Source organism: Miscanthus floridulus, chromosome 14, assembly GCF_019320115.1.
Source record: "Miscanthus floridulus cultivar M001 chromosome 14, ASM1932011v1, whole genome shotgun sequence".
Classification (NCBI taxonomy): domain Eukaryota; kingdom Viridiplantae; phylum Streptophyta; class Magnoliopsida; order Poales; family Poaceae; genus Miscanthus; species Miscanthus floridulus.
The window spans coordinates 89,946,187-89,961,268 of record NC_089593.1 but is presented as its reverse complement, the minus strand read 5'-3'; the positions used below and the strand labels follow the sequence as shown (position 1 = coordinate 89,961,268).

Here is a 15,082-nt window from a genome sequence, read left to right as displayed (position 1 = left end):
TTGCCGAGTGCCCCAGCCCAGGCACTCGGCAAAGTTTTTTTTTATTTTTTTTTAAAAAGTACTTTGCCGAGTGCCCCTGCCCAGGCACTCGGCAAAGTTTTTTTTATATTTTTTTTAAAAAATTACTTTGCCGAGTGCCCTTGCCCAGGCACTCGACAAAGGTTTTTTTATTTTTTTTAAATAATTTCTTTGCCGAGTGCTCCTGTTTAGGCACTCGGCAAAGAATTTCTAAATTTTTTTAAAAAATACTTTGTCGAGTGCCGCGGCAAGGCACTCGGCAAAGAAATTATATATATATTTTTTTAAATCTTTGCCGAGTGCCTTGCCCATGGCACTCGGCAAAGACCCCGAGAATTACAAATTTTTTTTTACATTCCATTGTAACAGACAATATATATATATATATATATACACATCAATCATCACATCTATATCGCCAACATGCATTATATATCACAAGCACACGCATATTTAATAAATCCATCACAAATGCACCAAAGTTCAACATCACAAGTTTATTATTACAAGTTCCACATCACAAAGTTCAACATCCCTACTGCGGCGACAGAGACTGCAGGTGTGGCCCCCCGGACTACGGTGAAGGACCGAACTGCGAAGAAGGGTTGACGTGATCAGCCACCGGTGACACGGTAGCGGGATTGTTTGAACCCGCCGACGGAGGCTGCACAAAAGAGAAGAGATTGCATGTGTTAGACTCAAAATTGAAAATTTCGGCAGCACCTCCCCTGCACGGGGAGGTTTCCAACCTGCAAGAAACAACGGCATGAAGGCCAACAATCACAACGGCACGAAGGCCGACAATCCCAATGGCACGAAGGCCGAAAATCACAATGGCCGACAATCCCAACGGCACGAACACATTAAACTTTCATACTCACAGGAGTAAAGTGTCGAACCGGAGCTGGAGCTGGCAACTGCACTTGGACACCCGATGCTTGCCCGATGGTTTGCATGATCTGATACATGTCCGCCATCTGCTTCTTCGTGGCCTCCAGCTCTGCGGTCAGGTGCGCTTGCGTCTCCCTTGTCTCTGCCAGCTCGGCCTGCATTGTTTCAATCACATGTTTCAGTATTGCAAATCTGATCAATGTGTGTAACGTTCAATGTACAACGAGTGAAACCGGAATTACCTGAAGTTCATCGACCCGCGACAGTGTTGGAGTAGGCCGTGCACATATGGGAAGGCTTCTGGCCGTGCTCTGTGCCCTCACGTCGGAGAGACGCCTAACTGGGATCAGCGACCTAAGACCATGATACGGATAGAGGGGTTATATCTAGGGTGCTGGTGAGGTCAGGCTAACAGGGTTGTGGTGAGTCGGTGCAGTGGCGCCGCGATGCGGTGCAGGCAGACCTGCAACGCTGACGAAGACAATCGAGGTCACCGAGGTCCCTCCGTCAGGGCCTCCTCCTGCATAAAAAGACAATACATTAGTGACAATTGAAAATTTCGACAGAACCTCCCCTGCACGGGGAGGTTTCAAAAACCTGCAAAAAAGATCGGCACGAAGGCCAACATCCACAAACAACGGCTCGATGGCCAAAAACCACATACAACAACTATTACTACTAACAAGGGCTCGATGGCCGACATCCATTGCACGATTTAAATAGAAAGGGAAGGGCGAACCTGGTGTACTCGTTGATGGTGGGCGGAGTCTGGAGCGGGGCGCCGAGGGCACGGCACCGCCGCTAACGAGGCATGGACAGCGGCCGGGGCATCTCCTCCCTTCTCCTCTCCACCTCCCTTCTCCTTCTTCCTCCTCCCTTCTCCTCTCCTCCCTCCCTTCTTCCTTCTTCCTTCTTCCTCCTCTTCTCTTCCTCCTCTTCTCCCCTTCCCTTCTCTCCCTCCTCCCCTGCTCCTCCTACCTCCCCTGCTCCTACGAGCAGCGCGGCCAGGGAAGGGACGGCCGGGACACGGCCGCCGCTATCGGAAATGGCTGGCCGACACCAGCCAGCAACCTCTGGGCGGCCGAGGCGAGAAGGGCCGGGCCGCGGGGAGTTGCCGGGGTGGGGCGCGGCCGACGGCTGGGGGTGGGGCGACGGGCGCGGTCGCGGTCGAGGCCTGCGGAGGGCGCGGGCGCGGGGAGCTGCCGGGGCGGGGCGCGGCCGGCGACGGGCGCAGTCGCGGGGGAGGCCGGTGGAGGGCGCAGGCGAGGGCGCGGCCGGCGACTGGGGCGGGGCGCGGCCGGCGCGGGGTGGGCGCGGTGGGCGCGGCCGACGACGGCGCTATCGCGGGCGAGGCCGGCGAGGGCGCGGGCGCACGCGGGCACGAGGGTGGGGCTCGCCGGCGAGGGCGCAGCAGCGGCGGCGGCTGGGGTGGGCGCGGGGGAGCGGGCGGGTGGCTGGGCGCGGGGGTTGGGCCGCGCGGGGGTTGGGCCGGTGGGGTTTTACTGTTTTTTTATTTCAACTTTGCCGAGTGCCCCCTGGGCTGGCACTCGGCAAAGCCCACTTTGCCGAGCGCCCCTCATGGCACTCGGCAAAATAAATTTTTTTTTATTTTGGGCCCAAATTTTTTTCAGGGGCCTTGTGACAGTATTTCAAACTCTATTTTAAAATTTGGGAAATTTTGACTTTTTTTGATATATTTCATTAGTTTATTTCGTTTCGTCGAATTTTTCGGGATATTTCAAATTTGAACTGCAGGTAAATGGAATAATGGACTTTGGTCATCCAAAAATTGATACTCATGATATTTAGGGTATGTTTAGGCCGTATTCGGGAACTCACATGAAATCTCGAGCATCTCGTTGACGTAACATGTCGAGGTACTTGCTGGAAATGTGATTTTAAATTATATAAAATGCAAACGAAGTCCGAAAATCACGAAACTTGTCGAGGCGTCGTGTTATCGCATGTGGAGGCAGTGGTAAAAAATTGAGAAGGTTTCGAGCAAGTTGTGACGTCGGATGCCAAAAACCCAGACATCTCCACATGTGATCATGCTAAGAGCCAGGCTTTACCGAGTGCCTGGCACTCGGCAAATCCACCTTTGCCGAGTGCTTTATTTTGCTGAGTGCGGCACTTGGCAAAATATTGCTTTGCCGAGTGCCCCGATAAAAAGCACTCGGCAAAGTCTCAGGCACTCGGCAAAGTCCAGTTTTCCAGTACTGAGAGTCGGCAAGAAAATAGAGCCGCCTTTAAAAATAGGAGTTATAGAGTAAAATTCGAATTCAACCGTCTGCCTCGATGGAAAGGTCGCCATTAATCACGGTAACGTAGGCGGTCCCATCGCCCTCCTGCGTAAATTTCTGTTAACAAAAGCGGCCCTATAATACCCACCTCCATAAATTAATCAAAAAAAAAGAAAAAAGAAAAACCTGGACAAGCTCACCGAGCCCATCTACAGGCCCACTGAGCCCATTAATGCTGCAGGAGCTCAGGCTCCGTCCACGCGCTGCCGCCATCTCCGTCCGCGCACCGCCGCGTTCCTCGCCATCTCCGTGCCTAAGCCTAGCTATTTTCTTTGACTTGATAAGGAGCTAATAGTAGTACTTGGTAGAGAAATCTTTTGCATCTATTGCCGTGTTACGTCTGTTAGAAGTTGTGTCAAATATATATTTCGTGCATCTACAGCTGGATAGACTGAGATGCTGCCAAATTACCAATTGGAAAGTGTCATGGATGCATGCATGATGTGGATTTTGGTGGGCTAACTCTGTCGATGAGCCACTTCACAACTTGTATGGGTATGAACGTGCACGCAACCGAAAATCCAGCTACAGTGACAAGCAGCCTGATCGGGAGGCAGTAAACGATCGTGGATTATTTACTGGCTGGTTTAGTGTGAGAGAAAAACACTGTTCCGGATGGAAATTTACGATCGTTTACGACCAAGCGAACATGCTGAAAATCATGTATATATACGTTACATGCAGGGATATAGAGTAATAATTTAATTAAAATATCTTGGGAAGATTAGCCAAGATTATTATAGTTAGAAAAGTCAGGACACAACCTGCCTAGCTAGGAATTAGCGTTAATTAGGATAATGTTTAGAGGTTGCCATCAAGGCATCAATTGTGGTATTTATGCCTATATTTTGTTTGACCTGATAAGGAGCTAATAGTACTAGAGCTATATTTTGTTAGAAGTTTTGTGTCAGATAGTTCATGCATGTAGACGTGCTGAAAATTAATCCAAGTTGACAAGGGCAACAGACTAGTAATACAAGATATTGCTTGTTCATCGGATGAATCCGTCTTCAAGGCCGGCCTGGCTTCAAAACGTGCGTAGTCCTAGTACCATCGGCACAATCATGCGCATACGCCATTACCACACGTAAGAAATATTTTTTTTTTCTCTGAGCTAGAATTTGTCAAGGTTATCGCAAATATACATACGTACATACAGGATGCATGTTGAGACGATATTGTGCTATGTTTGTCTACATATACATACATCCAAAATAGACTTCAATTTCCACACAAATCTGTAAAAGTATGTCCATGTGGTATAGTGACTGCCGCCAATTGTGTCCTTGTGCATCCTGAACTATTCCAGATCATGACGAAATCTTTGGCTCGCATACAACTCAGTCCACGAGTCAGCAGTCCACCCTATGCAGACCTAATCTTGGTGCTGTACTGCTGGTCACCTCACATGTATGCATAAAAAAAAGCCTCTCTTTTTCCACGTACGTACATATCTGTAAACATTAATTTTCCATAGTATATATAGGAGAGCATGTACATACACATATATTCGTCAGTCCAGCTCAAACAAAAAACTTGGCCGTAACAAAAAAACTTGACCGTACCATAGAGGAAACTTAGATATTTTATATGACTCAAATGTTGTTGTATAAAAATTGGTATTTTAGCTCTTGAAAGCTAGGTTGGTCCTATATGAGGTTGCAGATGATGATGCATGTCGCATGCGTGACTTCATGTATCTCTTTTAATTAGCGGGTTATTTCTTAATTGTATATAGTAGATCATCTTCAACAAAAGTTCACACAAATGATTATAATTATTTTTTGAACAGTGAACATATTCTAAAACTCCTAAAATATTAAGTAATTAATGGTGGAGAGACAAGCTTTAACCATTTTTTGGTGAATATAAAAGTATCGAATGTTGGGTACAGTGAACAAAGCGTAGCGACGACTTCCTTTAATTTTGTGCCAGATCACAACCAATTACTGTACAATTCCTTATCTATATCTTTTGTAAAGCTAATCCCTACTGGAACTATAAGTTGTATGTACCTCAACAAGCAAGCTATCCACATTATTTGCTACATTGTCCATATCATCTCCTACTAATAGCAATGTCATTCCCACTAACTTCCGACCTCTTAAAACAAGCTATCCACATCATCTCCACTAAGAGAAATTACTACTTCCAATATATAAGAAATATAGAAGGCATCCATATACATCGTCTTATGACTCGATTCAATTTTGTTAGTTTTTTTATTGTATTCTTTCATTGCCTCGCCTAATCTTAACAAGACTAGTTTTGTAAGAACATGCACTACGGGAAACACGTGATTTGTCGAGAGCAAAAATCTTTGCCGAGTGCCAAATTTCGGGCACTCGGCCAAGACCTGCTTTGTCGAGCGCCGCACTCGGCAAAATATGGCACTCGGCAAAGAGGCCTTTGTGAGCATCGTACGTGACAACGTGGTCGAAACTTTTTCAAATTTTTTCCACGGCATACGCATACGATACGGCGACAACTCGACAAGTTTCATGATTTTTGGAATTCGTTCGCATTTTATACAATTAAAAAACCACTCCCACGTAAGTTGGCGGCGTTGCCCCGTGAGCACATTGATCGAAATTTCGAGCCAGTTCCTGGATTTAGCCTAAATTTACACTAAGAAACAAGGATAACATTTTTTGAACGAATGTAATCCATTATTCAATGCACCCGCAGTTCAAACTTATATTTTCCAGAAAAATTCAACAAAACAAAATAAACTATAGAAATATTCCAAAAGGCAATGAAAATGTCCCAAATTTAAACATGCTGTTTGTGGTAGTATACTAAAGCTTCAAAAAAAATTGGTGGCAAAAAACTAAAACAAAAATTATTTTGCCGAGTGCCTAGGGTTGGCACTCGGCAAAGTAATAACTTTGCCGAGTGCCGCCCAGCTGGCACTCGGCAAAGAGCTGCTGATTTTTTTTAAAAACTTCGCTGAGTGCCAGATCACGACACTCGACGAAGAAAATTTACTTTGCCGAGTGCCGCCGATCTGGCACTCGGCAAAGCCGCCTTATCTTCACCCGCGCCCGGCCGGCGCGCTCTCTCTCTCTTTCTCTCATTTCTCTCTCCCTCACATGTGGAGATGTCTGGGTTTTTGGCATCCGACGTCACAACTTGCTCGAAACCTTCTCAATTTTTTACCACAGCCTCCACATGCGATAACACGACGCCTCGACAAGTTTCGTGATTTTCGGACTTCGTTTGCATTTTATATAATTTAAAATCACATTCCTACAAGTACCTCGACATGTTACGTCAACGAGATGCTCGAGATTTCATGTGAGTTCCTGGATACGGCCTAAACATACCCTAAATATCATGAGTATCAATTTTTGGATGACCAAAGTCCTTTATTCCATCTACGTGCAGTTCAAATTTGAAATATCCCAAAAAATTCGACGAGACGAAATAAACTAATGAAATATATCAAAAAAAGTAAAAATTGCCCCAAATTTTAAAATAGAGTTTGAAATACTGTCACAAGGCCCCAGAAAAAAATTTGGGCCCAAAATAAAAAAAATATTTTGCCGAGTGTCATGCGGGGCACTCGGCAAAATATGTTTTTTTAAAAAAATTGCCGAGTGCCTAGAGCTGGCACTCGGCAAAATAAGTTTTTAAAAATAAAAAAAATTGCCGAGTGCCTAGGGCTAGCACTCGGCAAAATAAGTTTTTAAAAATAAAAAAAATTACCGAGTGCCAGCCGTTAGGCACTCGGCAAAATCTGACGGCAGGTGGCCGCCGTCACGGGCCGGCCACCTTTTGCCGAGTGGGATCTTTGCCGAGTGCCGCGGCACTCGGCAAAGCCCCGTTTTGCCGAGAGCCAGGCTGTACCGAGTGCCTGGCACTCGGCAAATCCACCTTTGCCGAGTGCTTTATTTTGCCGAGTGCCCCGATAAAAAGCACTCGGCAAAGTCCAGTTTTCCAGTAGTGAGAGTCGGCTAGAAAATAGAGCCGCCTTTAAAAATAGGAGTTATAGAGTAAAATTCGAAAGCAACCGTCTGCCTCGATGGAAAGGTCTCCATTAATCACGGTAACATAGGCGGTCCCATCGCCCTCCTGCGTAAATTTCTGTTAACGCAAGCGGGCCTATAATACCCACCTCCATAAATCAATCAAAAAAAAAAGAAAAAAGGAAAACCTGGACAAGCTCATCGTGCCCATCTACAGGCCCACTGAGCCCATTCATGCTGCAGGAGCTCAGGCTCCGTCCACGCGCTGCCGCCATCTCCGTCCACATGGCACCACAATCTCCGTCCGCGCACCGCCGCGTTCCTCGCCATCTCCGTGCCTAAGCCTAGCTATTTTCTTTGACTTGATAAGGAGCTAATAGTAGTACTTGGTAGAGAAATCTTTTGCATCTATTGCCGTGTTACGTCTGTTAGAAGTTGTGTCAGATATATATTTCGTGCATCTACAGCTGGATAGACTGAGATGCTGCCAAATTGCCAATTGGAAAGTGTCATGGATGCATGCATGATGTGGATTTTGGTGGGTTAACTCTGTCGATGAGCCACTTCACAACTTGTATGGGTATGAACGTGCACGCAACCGAAAATCCAGCTACAGTGACAAGCAGCCTGTTCGGGAGGCAGTAAACGATCATGGATTATTTACTGGCTGGTTTAGTGTGAGAGAAAAACACTCTTCCGGCTGGAAATTTACGATCGTTTACGACCAAACGAACAGGCTGAAAATCATGTATATATACGTTACATGCAGGGATATAGAGTAATAATTTAATTAAAATATCTTGGGAAGATTAGCCAAGATTATTATAGTTAGAAAAGTCAGGACACAACCTGCCTAGCTAGGAATTAGCGTTAATTAGGATAATGTTTAGAGGTTGCCATCAATTGTGGTATTTATGCCTATATTTTGTTTGACCTGATAAGGAGCTAATAGTACTAGAGCTATATTTTGTTAGAAGTTTTGTGTCAGATAGTTCATGCATGTAGACGTGCTGAAAATTAATCCAAGTTGACAAGGGCAACACACTAGTAATACAAGATATTGCTTGTTCATTGGATGAATCCGTCTTCAAGGCCGGCCTGGCTTCAAAACATGCGTAGTCCTAGTACCATGGGCACAATCATGCGCATACGCCATTACCACACGTAAGAAATATTTTATTTTTTTTCTCTGAGCTAGAATTTGTCAAGGTTATCGCAAATATACATACGTACATACAGGATGCATGTTGAGACGATATTGTGCTATGTTTGTCTACATATACATACATCCAAAATAGACTTCAATTTCCACACAAATCTGTAAAAGTATGTCCTTGTGGTATAGTGACTGCCGTAATTGTGTCCTTGTGCATTCTGAATTATTCCAGATCATGACGAAATCTTTGGCTCGCATACAACTCATTCCACGAGTCAGCAGTCCACCCTATGCAGACCTAATCATGGTGCTGGACTGCTGGTCACCTCACATGTATGCATAAAAAAAAGCCTCTCTTTTTCCACGTACGTACATATCTGTAAACATTAATTTTCCATAGTATATATAGGAGAGCATGTACATACACATATATTCGTCAGTCCAGCTCAAACAAAAAACTTGGCCGTAACAAAAAAACTTGACCGTACCATAGAGGAAACTTAGATATTTTATATGACTCAAATGTTGTTGTATAAAAATTGGTATTTTAGCTCTTGAAAGCTAGGTTGGTCCTATATGAGGTTGCAGATGATGATGCATGTCGCATGCGTGACTTCATGTATCTCTTTTAATTAGCGGGTTATTTCTTAATTGTATATAGTAGATCATCTTCAACAAAAGGTTCACACAAATGATTATAATTATTTTTTGAACAATGAACATATTCTAAAACTCCAAAAATATTAAGTAATTAATGGTGGAGAGACAAGCTTTAACCATTTTTTGGTGAATATAAAAGTATCGAATGTTGGGTACAGTGAACAAAGCGAGCGACGACTTCCTTTAATTTTGTGCCAGATCACAACCAATTACTGTACAATTCCTTATCTATATCTTTTGTAAAGCTAATCCCTACTGGAACTATAAGTTGTATGTACCTCAACAAGCAAGCTATCCACATTATTTGCTACATTGTCCATATCATCTCCTACTAATAGCAATGTCATTCCCACTAACTTCCGACCTCTTAAAACAAGCTATCCACATCATCTCCACTAAGGGAAATTACTACTTCCAATATATAAGAAATATAGAAGGCATCCATATACATCGTCTTATGACTCGATCCAATTTTGTTAGTTTTTTTATTGTATTCTTTCATTGCCTCGCCTAATCTTAACAAGACTAGTTTTGTAAGAACATGCACTACGGGAAACACGTGATTTGTCGAGTGCAAAAATCTTTGCCGAATGCCAAATTTCGGGCACTCGGCCAAGACCTGCTTTGCTGAGCGCCGCACTCGGCAAAATATGGCACTCGACAAAGAGGCCTTTGTGAGCATCGTACGTGACAACGTGGTCGAAACTTTTTTAAATTTTTTCCACGGCATACGCATACGATACGGCGACAACTCGACAAGTTTCATGATTTTTGGAATTCGTTCGCATTTTATACAATTAAAAAACCACTCCCACGTAAGTTGGCGGCGTTGCCCCGTGAGCACGTTGATCGAAATTTCAAGACAGTTCCTGGATTTAGCCTAAATTTACACTAAGAAACAAGGATAACATTTTTTGAACGAATGTAATCCATTATTCAATGCACCCGCAGTTCAAACTTATATTTTCCGGAAAAATTCAACAAAATAAAATAAACTATAGAAATATGCCAAAAGGCAATGAAAATGTCCCAAATTTAAACATGCTGTTTGTGGTAGTATACTAAAGCTTCAAAAAAAATTGGTGGCAAAAAACTAAAACAAAAATTATTTTGCCGAGTGCCTAGGGTTGGCACTCGGCAAAGTAATAACTTTGTCGAGTGCCGCCCAGCTGGCACTCGGCAAAGGGCTGCCGATTTTTTTAAAAAACTTTGCCGAGTGCCAGATCACGACACTCGACGAAGAAAATTTACTTTGCCGAGTGCCGCCGATCTGGCACTCGGCAAAGCCACCTTATCTTCACCCGCGCCCGGCCGGCGCGCTCTCTCTCTCTCTTTCTCTCATTTCTCTCTCCCTCACACGTGGAGATGTCTTGGTTTTTGGCATCCGACGTCACAACTTGCTCGAAACCTTCTCAATTTTTTACCACAGCCTCCACATGCGATAACACGATGCCTCGACAAGTTTCGTGATTTTTGGACTTCGTTTGCATTTTATATAATTTAAAATCACATTCCTACAAGTACCTCGACATGTTACGTCAACGAGATGCTCGAGATTTCATGTGAGTTCCTGGATACGGCCTAAACATACCATAAATATCATGAGTATCAATTTTTGGATGACCAAAGTCCTTTATTCCATTTACGTGCAGTTCAAATTTGAAATATCCCAAAAAATTCGACGAGACGAAATAAACTAATGAAATATATCAAAAAAAGTAAAAATTGCCCCAAATTTTAAAATAGAGTTTGAAATACTGTCACAAGGCCCCAGAAAAAAATTTGGGCCCAAAATAAAAAAAAATATTTTGCCGAGTGTCATGCGGGGCACTCGGCAAAATATGTTTTTTTAAAAAAATTGCCGAGTGCCTGGGGCTGGCACTCGGCAAAATAAGTTTTTAAAAATAAAAAAAATTGCCGAGTGCCTAGGGCTGGCACTCGGCAAAATAAGTTTTTAAAAATAAAAAAAATTACCGAGTGCCAGCCGTTAGGCACTCGGCAAAATCTGACAGCAGGTGGCCGCCGTCACGGGCCGGCCACCTTTTGCCGAGTGGGATCTTTGCCGAGTGCCGCGGCACTCGGCAAAGCCCAGTTTTGCCGAGAGCCAGGCTTTACCGAGTGCCTGGCACTCGGCAAATCCACCTTTGTCGAGTGCTTTATTTTGACGAGTGTCCCGATAAAAAACACTCAGCAAAGTCTCAGGCACTCGGCAAAGTCCAGTTTTCCAGTAGTGAGAGTCGGCTAGAAAATAGAGCCGCCTTTAAAAATAGGAGTTATAGAGTAAAATTCGAATGCAACCGTCTGCCTCGATGGAAAGGTCTCCATTAATCACGGTAACGTAGGCGGTCCCATCGCCCTCCTGCGTAAATTTCTGTTAACGCAAGCGGGCCTATAATACCCACCTCCATAAATCAATCAAAAAAAAAGAAAAGAGAAAAACCTGGACAAGCTCAACGAGCCCATCTACAGGCCCACTGAGCCCATTCATGCTGCAGGAGCTCAGGCTCCGTCCACGCGCTGCCGCCATCTCCGTCCACATGGCACCACAATCTCCGTCCGCGCACCGCCGCGTTCCTCGCCATCTCCGTGCCTAAGCCTAGCTATTTTCTTTGACTTGATAAGGAGTTAATAGTAGTACTTGGTAGAGAAATCTTTTTCATCTATTGCCGTGTTATGTCTGTTAGAAGTTGTGTCAGATATATATTTCGTGCATCTACAGCTGGATAGACTGAGATGCTGTCAAATTGCCAATTGGAAAGTGTCATGGATGCATGCATGATGTGGATTCTGGTGGGCTAACTCTGTCGATGAGCCACTTCACAACTTGTACGGGTATGAACGTGCACGCAACCGAAAATCCAGCTACAGTGACAAGGACACTGAAAATCATGTATATATACGTTACATGCAGGGATATAGAGTAATAATTTAATTAAAATGTCTTGGGAAGATTAGCCAAGATTATTATAGTTAGAAAAGTCAGGACACTATCTGCCTAGCTAGGAATTAGCGTTAATTAGGATAAAGTTTAGAGGTTGTCATCAATTGTGGTATCTATGCCTATATTTTGTTTGACCAGATAAGGAGCTAATAGTACTGGAGCTATATTTTGTTAGAAGTTTTGTGTCAGATAGTTCATGCATGTACACGTGCTGAAAATTAATCCAAGTTGACAAGGGCAACACACTAATACAAGATATTGCTTGTTCAATGGATGAATCCGTCTTCAAGACCGGCCTGGCTTCAAAACATGCGTAGTCCTAGTACCATAGGCACAATCATGCGGCATACGCCATTACTAAACGTAAGAAATATTTTATTTTTTTTCTCTGAGCTAGAATTTGTCAAGGTTATCGCAAATATACATACGTACATACAGGATGCATGTTGAGATGATATTGTGCTATGTTTGTCTACATATACAAACATCCATAATAGACTTCAATTTCCGCACAAATCTGTAAAATTATGTCCTTGTGGTAGTGACTGCCGCCAATTGTGTCCTTGTGCATCCTGAATTATTCCAGATCATGACGAAATCTTTGGCTCGCATACAAGTCAGTCCACGAGTCAGCAGTCCACCCTATGCAGACCTAATCATGGTGCTGGACAGCTGGTCACCTCACATGTATGCATAAAAAAAACCTCTCTTTTTCCACGTACGTACATATCTGTAAACATTAATTTTCCATAGGATATATAGGAGAGCATGTACATACACATATATTCGTCAGTCCAGCTCAAAAAAAAAACTTGGCCGTAACAAAAAAACTTGACCGTACCATAGAGGAAACTTAGATATTTTATATGACTCAAATGTTGTTGTATAAAAATTGGTATTTTAGCTCTTGAAAGCTAGGTTGGTCCTATATGAGCTGTCACATGCATGACTTCATGTATCTCTTTTAATTAGCGGGTTATTTCTTAATTGTATATCGTAGATCATCTTCAACAAAAGGTTCACACAAATGATTATAATTATTTTTTGGAAAGACAAGCTTTTACCATTTTTTGGTGAATATAAAAGTATCGAATGTTGGGTACAGTGAACAAAGCGAGCGACGACTTCCTTTAATTTTGTGCCCGATCACAACCAATTACTGCATAATTCCTTATCTATATCTTTTGTAAAGCTAATCCCCACTGTAACTATAAGTTGTATGTACCTCAACAAGCAAGCTATCCACATTATTTCCTACATTGTCCATATCATCTCCTACTAATAGCAATGTCATTCCCACTAACTTCTGACCTCTTAAAACAAGCTATCCACATCATCTCCACTAAGTGAAATTACTACTTCCAATATATAAGAAATATAGAAGGCATCCATATATTGCTATTTGTTTTGACGTACATCGTCTTATGACTCGATCCAATTTTGTTAGTTTTTTTATTGTAGTCTTTCATTGCCTTGCCTAATCTTAACAAGACTAGTTTTGTAAGAACATGTAGGTTTAATTCATGCATACAACTGTTTTATTTTCAAGAACCTCCCACACGAGTGCGTGCAACATGGGTTGTATAATAACTTCCCCGATCAATTGGAAACTTTTCCTATTTTTTGGGTCAATGCAATGGTTTGTATATATAATAATGAATTTGCCCCCTCCCCACCGCCACCCACTAGTTTAGCACCTTGTTGTGTGTTGGGCATTGAACACTTGTTCGGATTAGGCTCTGAGTGAGCACATTGAGGGCCCGTTCGGTTAGGGGTGGTTCTCGACTAGAATAGTTCCCGGTGAACGCATCTATATAAATTACAGAAGGAATTCCTGTTGGAATGATTCCAGGCCACCAAAACCTGGGAACCGAACGCAGCCTGAGTTGGAATGAGGTGTCGCCTGCATTGGATGAGATTAGGGACCGCAACAAGTATTGAGCTTAGGAACACAGCTTGGGTTGGGATTAGGGTTCGCTGCTTGGGTTAGGATTATATCTTCATTTGTTTTGTCTAATTAACCTCTTCCTGGCAAGAACATTTTTCCTCTTGCTGCTTCCATGCTTTTTCAACACGATAAGAACAGAGACTTATTGTATTATTGTATAATATAATGGTAGGTACACAAGTTCAGGTACATATGCGCGCGTGCACATGCATGCATGCACACTTTGACGTGTTATCGTCAAAATTACTCTCCGATCCCCTACGTGAATGCATGCGACACATCCATACATGCTGCCTCATCATCATGGGCAGAAGGTGACCTGGTAGTTGCTGTTGCCGCTGCAGGCATGGGTCTTGGTGTTGTCGTTGGGAAAGAGGTAGGCGTCGGGGCAGCTGGAGCTGCCACAGTTGAGGGTCACGCCGGTGCTGCAGGAGAATCGCATGGCGAGGTTGTAGCCGTCGATCACCGAGATGTCGTAGAAGTCCTGGCTGCCGCCGAGCGTGAACTCGGCCAGCGTCATGGGAGGCTTCCCGGAGAGCGTGCAGGAGAGCGCGCCGGCGCAGTCGCCCGTCTGGCAGCTCCCGCTGTTGCCGTTGAAGGAGCAGCCCGTGCGGCCCCACACGCGGCCGGAGCTGGTGCCGGCGGGGACGAACAGGCTCCACGTCTGCCCAGGGTCCAGCCGCCGGCCCCCGCCCACTGGGGTGGCTGCTGGCCACACCGTGAAGCCGCAGTTGTTCCTGATGGTGAAGGTGGAGGCGCTCGCGCAGGCCACAGAGGTGGCGGCAAGGAGCAGCAGGAGGATCGAGGACGAGGAGGCCGCCATTGGTGCTAGCAGCTTGCTTCTTTTTGCTTTGGAAGTGGAGGAGGGAGTATGTGTGTATTTATAGGTCGCCGGCCAGACTGAGTTTGAAAAGTATAAGAGCCAGCGCAATGACAATAATGCCCTTGTTTGTTGGAGAAGAACCATAGACTGAGAATGCTGAGATGGTGCCAACGATTGCCAATTGGAAAGTGCCACCCCACGAAGTTGATTTTCGTGGTGGCTAGCTCTGTCGATGAGCCACTTCACAATCCGTACGAGTATGAACGCGCACCCAACCGAAAATCCAGCTTCAGTGACAGTGACAGTGGAAAACATGTGTAGGTTACATGCAGCGATAAAGAGTAATACTTTTATTAAAATCATAATCATATTTC

General features: G+C 44.2%; 2 protein-coding genes across 2 annotated transcripts; both read right to left on the bottom strand.

Annotated features, from left to right (window-relative positions):
* Positions 1–632: 632 nt before the first annotated feature.
* Positions 633–7,510, bottom strand: LOC136503962 (vegetative cell wall protein gp1-like). Its single transcript, XM_066498870.1, has 4 exons — positions 7,404–7,510; positions 1,981–2,411; positions 1,373–1,429; positions 633–682 (listed from the first exon to the last, which is right to left on the bottom strand). Exons 1-4 carry the CDS (start codon positions 7,508–7,510, stop codon positions 633–635), a joined length of 645 nt encoding a protein of 214 aa, XP_066354967.1.
* A 6,504-nt stretch (positions 7,511–14,014) lies between these two features.
* LOC136505163 (thaumatin-like protein) lies at positions 14,015–14,746 on the bottom strand. Its single transcript, XM_066500279.1, has one exon. The coding sequence runs from the start codon at positions 14,706–14,708 to the stop codon at positions 14,187–14,189; it is 522 nt and encodes a 173-aa protein (XP_066356376.1). The 5' UTR covers positions 14,709–14,746; the 3' UTR covers positions 14,015–14,186.
* Between the last annotated feature and the right edge of the window lie 336 nt (positions 14,747–15,082).

Excerpts from the sequence above, each read along its gene's own strand:
- LOC136505163 (XM_066500279.1), bottom strand. The coding sequence starts at position 14,708 with ATGGCGGCCTCCTCGTCCTCGATCCTCCTGCTGCTCCTTGCCGCCACC.
- LOC136503962 (XM_066498870.1), bottom strand. The coding sequence starts at position 7,510 with ATGGCGAGGAACGCGGCGGTGCGCGGACGGAGATTGTGGTGCCATGTG. Across the intron at positions 1,430-1,980 it reads CTCGCCTCGGCCGCCCAGAG|GAGGAGGCCCTGACGGAGGG; the intron begins GTTGCTGGCTGG and ends CTTTTTATGCAG. Across the intron at positions 683-1,372 it reads TGTCTTCGTCAGCGTTGCAG|CCTCCGTCGGCGGGTTCAAA; the intron begins GTCTGCCTGCAC and ends TCTTTTGTGCAG.